Genomic DNA, 10,358 nt, shown 5'->3' on the forward strand with positions numbered 1-10,358 from the left:
AGTTTCTTGTAGTGTTGAATAGTATTCCATTGTCTGGAAGTACCACATTTTGTCTATCCACCTACAGAAGAACATCCTAGTTATCTACAAGATTTAACAATTAACGATAAATTTGCTATTAATACCCATGTGCTACAAAAATGTACTCACTTGTTTCTTTCTTTGACTTTAATCACATATTATTTGTCTTTTGCTAGGTTTTTTCCCCCTCATTGTTGCATGACAGATCTTTGAGTACCAACCCAATCACGAGCCAATTATCATTTTAGGCAGTTAAGGGTTTGTTAACACCTACATTTTATTATTAATCACTTCTGTAAGTTTTATGGGAAATGCTTTATATTCTGATCTATAGGTGGAAAACATTGATTGTGGTTTTAATCTTCCTGAATTATTGATTCTTAGTTTGTCTTTACTAGTTTTTACTATTTTTTAATGTGAAGTCAGGTGACCATCTGGAAGCGAGTTGAAAGAGTCTGCTATACTGATCTTTTGTTAATTACTGATTTCTGAATGCTACTAAAATATGCACGTGAATATTCTTTCACAAATCTAAGGATATTATTTTATCTCATATTTCAGCTTTTCTACTGCCATATAATATGAACCACCGTATGGTCTGGCCCATAAGCCCAGAGTTTTTAAAATAATTATAATTTGAAATATTTTTATCTTAATATTCAAAAGTCAATATAGAATTGTCTTATTTGTTTTGAACCAGTTTTTTTGTTTTTATTTCCTTGCAGGTAACCATGTCTACCCCACCATAATACTCCAAAAAATTGATCAACCTTCCAGGTATTTTGGTATGTGCAAATTAGTAATGGTTTTGATTTTAAGTTTCTAAATTTCTGTTCTCAATAATTCCATTCAAATGATGCTAGAATATAGAATCTATGAGATAGTCTTTTTTTAAAAATTTACATCAGTCTCTTTTCTTTTATAAAATTGCTTACGTACTTCACACTAATCGTATGCTTTCCTTGAAAATAACCTTTGACACCAAACTTTCCTCATGGCATTTTTCATCTCAGTATTTCTCAGTGTATAGATTAAAGGATTGAACACAGGGGTGATGACAGTGTAAAATAGTGCAAGTACCTTGTCCTCAGGGTAAGTAGTAGGAGGTCTAAGGTAACCAAAGATCGAAGGTCCAAAAAATAAGAGGACTACTGTGATATGAGACCCACGGGTGGAGAGGGCTTTGCGTCTTCCCTCAGCTGAGTGATTTCTTAAAGTGAATAGTATGATGACATAAGAAACAAATAGGACAACAAAAGTAACTAAGGCAACCATTCCTGAATTGGCAACCAGGACACCAGTGACGTACGTGTCAGCACAAGCAATTTTAAGCATAGGGAAAATATCACAAAAATAGTGACCAATTTCATTAGAACCACAAAAAGGCAACTGGATTATCATAGATAACTGAGGAAAAGAATGGACAGCCCCACCAGCCCAAGTAGCCAAGACTAGAAGATTGCATTTTGTCCTGTTCATGATGATCATATAGTGGAGAGGTTTACAAATGGCAATGTAGCGATCAAAAGCCATGGCAGTAAGAATGAAGACCTCGATACTGCCAAAAAAATGCATTGCAAAAATCTGGAACATGCAATTATCGTAAGAAATGGTTTTTTTTCCCCCTAGCAGATCACCAATTAGTTTGGGTGTAACACTAGAGGTATAGCAAATGTCTATGAATGATAAGTGACTGAGGAAATAGTACATTGGTTGGTTAAAAAGAGGACTGCCTGGAATGGACACAAGGATCAGAAGATTCCCTACCAACAGGATCACATAGCAGAATAAAAAGAGCACAGAGCAAAATGTTTGTATGTTCTGGTCATGAGAAAGTCCCAAAAGGATGAATTCTGAGATATTTCTCTGGTGTTCCATATATCTGAGTTTGGTATATATTATATACAAATGAATTAGGTATCTGAAAAAAACAAACACACATAAATTTGGTGAAAATTAACAATATGAACACAAAATTATAGGCTTTACTAAAAACTAGTTTGATATGAATATAATATTCTCAACTTATTGAATTAAGCTGCTTTATTTTTTAATTGCTTTTTATTTTATAAATCTACTGTGGAACACTTTTGTAATAATTATTTTACTGAATTTTATTTTTCAGCAATGATTTTAAACATTTAAATAATATTTTGAAAATCAAAACATATTTGACTGTCAATTATATTATCTAGTTAACAAAGATTTTTAATTGACCAAAGTAAAAACATGCTTTTCCACATATTTTAAATATATATATATATATATATATATATATATATATATATCAAATACATAAAATTGACCTTCCTTTTTCTAATATATTTGTCCATATTCTCTGAATTATCTGGGAGTGAATCATCAGGAAATGAAAATGTATTTAAGCATCCCAACCTAAACTGGAAAATTCTTACAGAGTGTGCCCTTTATGGCTTATATGTGAAAATATTGCCAATGAATCATGCTAAACCAGAGTGATTGCTATAATATTAGAAAGCAAAGAATGTTTGAGAGCTACTCAGCAAAAGAAAGAATGCATTTAATGATAGAAATTGTGAAAAAATAGGAAATACATTTATCCTATTTATAATTCAAGTGAAAGGCAATTAAAAAATAATTACAGTCATTGAAGTTAGTGATGGCAATCATTAAACCATAGATAAATTAAAATGCCTACATATTTTTTTAATTTAGCATATGCCATGACTTTTGCTAGAAATTGCATATGTTTTATTTACAATCTAAAGAACTGGTGTAAATCAAAAGAGATAATACAGAAGACAACTTTAAACAAACTTTGTGGTCAGATACACGTGGTAGTATTTGAGGCAATGATATTAATAAATTAATTAATCAATAGTTATACATGTTATGTAACTAACACGTAATGTTAAAGATATTGCAGAAGAAATGAAGTCACTCAGTCATGTCCGACTATTTGCAACCCCATGAACTGTAGCCTACCAGGCTGCTCCATCCATGGGATTTTCCAGGCAGGAGCACTGGAGTGGGCGAGCAAGTGAAGGCTAGAGACCATGCACCGTGAGTGTCTCGCTCATTGATGAGGAGTCAGCTGTCCTCAGTAGGTTTGCAAAAGCTAGTGCACCTACCTTAGTCTGCATCTGATGCTATAAACAAATCTGTGCCCCAGGTGTCTATAAAGAATTCTTTCATAGCAAGGATATATTGAAGCCATCAATTCTAGTAACTGTCAAAATCAATACCTATGTGTTTTATAGTCTTGGAAACTCTTATACATGCCATAGAACTAACATGTAGACTTTCAAAATATGATCTGTACCATGGAACATCAACTCTATTTTAAACTATTCAAAAGTCTACCACTACAATATTGTAAATTAATTAGCCTCCAATTAAAATAAATAAATTTTTATTAAAAAAAAGTCTAAATTTTCATAGGAGACATTTTCAGTTTGTACTTACTTTAAGGATAATTATCAACCACAGAATGTTTTCCAGTTAAACTTAACTAATGAAAATTGAAAAATTTTATGTGGGATAGGATTCTACCTATCTTCAACTTATTGTTACTTAACTGATGAGTTGACATAATTTTGATTTCCAGATACATTTATTCAGCTAAAACTATTTACTTAAAAATAAGTAATATATAAGTAGACTTTGAACAGTTTTAAAGATAGAATTCACTTAACTAATCTCTGATTTTAAATAGAAGAGACTCAGGTCAAGAGAATTTGGGGACTTCCCTGGTGGTCCAGTGGTTTAGCATCTGTCTCCCAATGCAGGGGACGTGGGTTCAATCCTTGGTCAGAGAACTAAGATACCTAATGCTGCATAGCAACTAAGGCTTCCCACAGCTGCTACTGAAACTGCACACCATAGCGAGAGATACTTGTGTGCCTCAATGAAAAGGTCCTGCATGCTGCAGCAAAGTTAACACTAACACAAATAAGACCTGATGTGGCCAAATAAAAAAACATAAATAAAAAATCAACTCTCATACTTAAAACAAAATAACAGACTCTAACTAACTTCTCAGTGTTGGAAAATAATATAATTACATAAGGAACAAATAAGAGAACAAAGGTAGCTAAGGGGCAGCCATCCCTCAATGAACAACCACTGTGAATGTTCAAAGACAAAGGTCCTGATTCGCCCTCATCTGGGGCTTCACGTCATGCTTGAGAGCTGAGAGAAATGCAGGAAAACAGTGAAAGCACTCTTTTGATTTCTCATCTGAGTAGAAGAAAACATGCATGATGATGAGGTATTAGACTACTGGAAATTTTTCCAGTAGTCATATATGGGTGTGAGAGTTGACCCATAAAGAAGGCTGAGCACCTAAGAATTGATGCTTCTGAACTGTGGTGTTGGAGAAGACTCTTGAGAGTCCCTTGGACTGCAAGGAGATCCAACCAGTCCATTCTAAAGGAAATCAGTACTGAATATTCATTGGAAGGACTGATATTGAAACTGAGATTCCAATACTTTGACCATCTGATGTGAAGAACTGACTCCTTGGAAAAAAAAAAAACCCTGATGCAGGGAAAGATTGAAGGCAGGAGAAGAAGAGGACAACAGAGGATGAGATGGCTGCATGGCATCACTGACTCGATGGACATCAGTTTGAGTAAGCTCCAAGAGTTGGTGATGGACAGGGATGCCTGGTGTACTGTGGTTCTTAGACACAACTGAGTGATTGGATTAACTAACTAACTGATCTGATCTAACAATTAATGGAGGGGAAAAGGGAAAGGGAAAACTCAGAAGAGGAGAATTATTGTCATATAAACTATTCTGATCACAGAGATATTAAGGAAAACCCCCCAAGTAGAAATTAATCAAAATGGATGAAATAAAGAGTATTCGGCAATCTCTGAATACACAAAACAGCATTGACACAGAAAGAGGTAGTGATGCTAAGGAGTGGCAATAAACAGGCAAACACAAAAACTGACCAGTGTCACCCTTGAGCTAACTGCTTACTCTTTCTAAACCTCACCTTATTCCTCTTATATCTACGACATCATGCCAGAATTCAGATTTCTAATGAGGAGTGCACGAGGTGATTTAAAATTACCAGTGACAGTGTGATATTTAAAACATACTTTTCTTTTACAGTCTTTCCTCTTTGAGTGATTGGTTTCAAAACACAGAATTGTCGTGTACCTTTACACAAAGTCGAATGGAAAAATAAAGACAAAAATGAAGAAATTCACAACGTGCACGTGATAACTATGATCAGGTAAACTTTAATTTTAACTCTATGATAGTGAAAACGTTTAAGCTAGCTTAATAAGATTGTTTCTCGTAAGGAATATTTAATCCTACTCACTAACTTGATATCTTGTGCTATAAAAATATTGTCATAAATTTACTTTACTCTTAGGTAGTACTGAATAAAAATTCTGACTGCCATTTCTGTTAAGTTATTAGCATAAGGGTAAGAAGTTCTTATACTTAAAACTTTCACTGCATACTCAAATTTTTCTTTAATGTATCAGAATGTAGCATGGTATAAACTTACCTTAGTTGATTCAGATCAGATTAGTCTACTGTGAGATGCCAGATTTTGAAATATAAGAAATTCTTCATGACTGTAGATATTGAAGCATAATCTACTATATGTCTTAATGGTAATATGAAGGAATGGATATAAACATAATAATAGGGCACAATGAAATTCACTTCCAATTATTAAAAAATGTTTTAACTTTGTATTATTTTAGTAAGAACTTTGTTTACATGTAATGCACCATTAAAACTAAGGCATGACAAATCATTTTATAGTAAACAAATTATCATATACTGCAAAAGAAGTTATAGGCTTTAGAATAAAATTATATAGAATAAATATAAAGAAGATATAATTAGCCTAGTACATGTTTGATGGGGCTCAGGCAGTAAAGAATCCACTTGCAATGTGGGATACCCGGGTTTGATCCCTAGGTCAGAAAGATACCCTGGAGAAGGGATTGACAACTCACTTCAGTATTCTTGCCTGGAGAACTCAATGAACAGAGGAGTCTGGCAGGCTATAGTCCTTGAGTTCGCAAAGAGTTGGGCAAGACTGAATGACTAACACTGACAATTTCCAAAATCCTGGTGCTATGAGTAATACACTGCCAGATCTGAGTGGTTATCAGGTTAGTTTTAGTTTGATGAAGAATTTTACCCTAGATGCCTACTTTGCCAATTCATCCATAGGATCAAAATCTGAAATAAAATGTGATAAATTACACTTCATAAACAAATTATAAACTAATACTTCAGATACATCCAGACTAATTTTCTGCAAATATTTTGGAAATTTCAATACATCTCAAAAACTCTACAGGCTTGTAAGGGAAGTGGACTGTTAGAACTACTGTGTACAGCTTTATGCCCCCAGGAAAGCAAGCTAGGAACTTCAAATACAAACTGAATATCTCAATACTAATTCACTAAAAATAAATGAAAACTATGTTTAAATTCCTTCAAAAGCTAACACAGGTATTCAGGCCCTATTCATTGCATGCTTATGCCTGAAGAAAATTTGATTCAAAAGAACAGAATATAAATGAAACTACCAACCATGAATTAACAGGTCCTTGAGAGCTCTAAGTGATTGTATCCCCAAAGGCATCTTCTAAACAGATCCAAGTCAAATGTTGCTGAGTCACTGTCCTTGGCAATGTCCTTGCTTCCGCTGGGAGGAGGAGTTTCCATACTTTATCTTGATTCGGGCATATTTTCCCAGGGGTCCTAAAAAGGCTATAGGCAGAGTAGTTCAGGGAAATCTGATTGCGCTGCTCTTCCAGCTTTCTGAAGATTAGGAAGAAAGCTGATATAGCATGCAATAGTACTAGGCTGGCTTTCAGGAAAATCTGAGCTGAGGTAGGGCAGAGAGCCAATCACAGGCATTTTACACTCTGAGTGTGGACCATTATCAAGATCCTAGCTGTGCAGAGTAGATAAATCAATAAAATTGATGACCTTCAATATCATAACTGGTACAAAATTACTTGTTTCAAGGTGAAGGAGTCTTTGGGGCCTAGAAAAGAAAACAACAGTCTCAAAGGCCCCTTGCTGAAGCCTCTAACTTCGGAGAAAACAAAACAGAACTTGAGTTCCACCCTGATGCTCCAGGCCGGTTGCATTTATCTGGAACTTATGATCCCCCGTCCAGAAACCTTCCACCCCTACACCTGCCCAGAAGATTTATCGCCCCCTGCCCAACTACAAATGTCATCTCAACAAAACAATACTCAAAATATCCCAGGTGATTAACGTTTCCCTTATCGCTTCCACAAACATCCCTATAAATATGAAGCCTCCCTGATCCCTCTCGGCGCTCAGCCTGGTCGTTAAGCCAACTGTTGCCCCTCCTCGCCTAAATAAAGGTAACCTACTTCTGTTGAGGTCGCCTTTCCTTTTCTGCCTTGCCCAAACTATACCTTACACAAGGGACAAATTTGCCAGAGTAGATGGTTTGGGAATGGAAGATGAGAAAAGAAAAGAGAAAAGAATAAACAGTCTTTTTATCTAGAAGAAAAAGGAAAAATCAGAGGAAGGAAACACTCAAAATACAGCAAAACTTGTATCCTGTTTCCTCTTCAGTTTGTTTTTTTTCCCCCTTGAAGCTGAATATTTGCAGTTTGTTTATTCAGCCTCATCAACACACACTGACGTTTGAATAGTCTCCCTCTGAAACAAATGCATAAAATATATACTTTTTCAGGAATTTAAAACTTAAGAAAATTGCAATGTATTGTATCAGACTTGATTCAATACTTCTAAAATCAAACTACTTCACAAATTAATAATAATAAAATAATTTATTGAGAGATTATTGGGTAGTTCATGTTCACTATTTTATTTAATATGAATGAGTGAGTAGAAGTCACTCAGCTGTGTCTGACTGTTTGCAACCCCATGGACTATACAGTCCATGGAATTCTCCAGGCCAGAGTACTAGAATGGATGCCTTTCGCTTCTCCTGGGGATCTTCCTGACCCAGGGATCAAACCCAGGTCTCACACATTGCAGGAGGATTCTTTATCAACTGAGCCAGCAAGGAAGCCCCTTAATATGAATAAGAATGCATATTTTGACCTAAATACTATTACCTCTGCACTTCCCCAATGATGGCTCAGTGGCCACCTTTTATTTTTTTATTTTTTCCACAATGCCAATTCCATTCTTTTATTCCCTCCTACCACAAACATTTAACTGCCCTTTTGAAACCTGAATTTACATAAGCAAATTGCAAAGGAAAAACAGGCATTCTTTTATCCTCCAAAATGCATGTATGAAATATAATACAAACCCTAGTGTTAATACACAAACAGGCTTAGCTGAAGCTTCATGGAAATTTCTTAAAATCAACATGACAGTTTAAATATTTATGCCTCTAAAGGTTTGCACAATCTACTATACATAGTTATTTCAGAGGCAGTTAAGACATTTAATTAATCACTGGATAAAAAAGCTTCAACAAGCTTTTTGTGTGAAATTTAAGTTACTTACACTTAAATATTTAGGGTCCTGATTCACAAAACCTAGTGCGTATCATGATTTATTTATGAGTTTTGCAGAGAAGGTAGTAGTATAAAGAATATTTCCCAGGTAAAATCTAGAATGAATGGCTTTTAGAAGAATATCTGCAATATGCTTACTGGAAATTAGAGAAAAAGTAACAAAACAAAAACTGTAATGCAGGAGATGCAGGAGACAGGAGTTCGAACCCTGGGATGGGAAGATGCCCTGGAGGAGGAAATGGAAATCCACTTCAGTATTCTTGCTTGGGAAAATCCCATGGACGGAGTGAAGGAGGAAACAGACAGAACAGGCTCCATCTTGAAAGTAGGACTCCATCTTGGGCCAGACTGTGGACTTTGAGCTGGATGCCCAGTATCTATAGAAAAGAGTTACCAACTGGAAAACCAGACCCACCCTCCCACCCGATGGAAGAGCCCCAGGGGTCGCACCTAGACTCTCCATCGCTAAAAGAATACCCTAATTATCTGTGTAACTGAATAAATTCATGCATTCTGTTATGTTTATTGGGGTATGACCACAGGCCTATTGATAATTGTCCACTGTTAACTACCTAGGCTTAAGGCGTACGAATCATGGGTTTAAGGCATAGGAAATGCCTTAAACAGGTTAACTTTGATTGCATCTTTCTTTTCATTTGTTCAGACTAGTTTCAGAGAATTTGGGGAGGTGGGTTTGAGTACTACACTTAGGGTATATAAGGTTTTCACAAACACTGGTCGGGATTCTTGGCTAAGAGAAGACTCTGCCCTGGACCCCCTAGTGTAATAAACTGCACTCCACTATCTGCATTGTCCTTCTGAGTGAGTTTGCTTCCTGGAATGCGTGGCTAGAACAGGAGGAGCCTAGAAGGCTGCAGTCCATGGGGTCACGGAGTCAGACACGGCTCAGCACTCACACAGCACACACTATTACCTCTATTGTGCACATGAGACACCACAGCTTTTAGAGGTTAAATAACAAACTCGACAACCAGTAAGCAACAGAATCAAGACCGTGGGTATTTGTAAGGTTAATGCTTTCTTCTAGATTTAAAAAATCTAGTAACCCTGAGTAAATAAAATATCCTATCATTAAAAAGAAGTATGTTTTATAATCAAAAATCTGTAAGTACTAGGAATTGAGTTTCAGGAAGAGAAAAGCCAATTAAATCAAAACTATATGGAAATGAGGATATATTAAGTTACAAAATTAATGACATAATTGACAGTTCTAAGTTGAGAATACAAATCACAAAGGTTGATTCTTGATAGAATTAATCAAACAGAAAATTTTATTAAGATAAATTAAGAGAAAATAGAGAAAAAGGAGGAAAACAAACACAAATTTTCAATGAAGAAATAGAGCTCATGTATTTTTGAAAGTAGTATAAAATTGTACAAAAGTGTTGAAACAATTTGGTAATGTATACACAAGCTCCATATGCTATGTTCCGACATTTCTGCTTCCAGATGTTTATGATACTATAGAGTTGAGTGACTGGTTACCAGGTGTCGTCATTTAGATGCAGGTATATACTGTCACGAAATCACAGCTGAGATCAAACACACAGTATGTCACGTGAGCATCTGGCTCACACTTAGAGCACCGAGGCCTTGTTGTATGTTTCAAAGAGCAGATACGCAAATAAGCACAAAACAAGCTCAAAGAAAATTTAAGTATCTTTGGACTTAAAGTGAGATTTATAGTCTTTTCAAGGTCAGGGCCCTCAGATTCTAGGGCTTGTATTCTTACAATATGTACCTGTGTGATGAAGCACATGGGGTAAGAATTCCAGTAAACTGGACAGATCAGTGTTTAGGAAAGTCAATGTGCCA

General features: G+C 35.5%; 1 protein-coding gene across 1 annotated transcript; it reads right to left on the bottom strand.

The window, feature by feature from the left end:
* Positions 1–966: 966 nt before the first annotated feature.
* LOC136175295 (olfactory receptor 4P4-like) lies at positions 967–1,899 on the bottom strand. Its single transcript, XM_065945621.1, has one exon. It carries the CDS (start codon positions 1,897–1,899, stop codon positions 967–969), a length of 933 nt encoding a protein of 310 aa, XP_065801693.1.
* Between the last annotated feature and the right edge of the window lie 8,459 nt (positions 1,900–10,358).

Source organism: Muntiacus reevesi, chromosome 9 (assembly GCF_963930625.1).
Source record: "Muntiacus reevesi chromosome 9, mMunRee1.1, whole genome shotgun sequence".
NCBI classification, from domain to species: domain Eukaryota; kingdom Metazoa; phylum Chordata; class Mammalia; order Artiodactyla; family Cervidae; genus Muntiacus; species Muntiacus reevesi.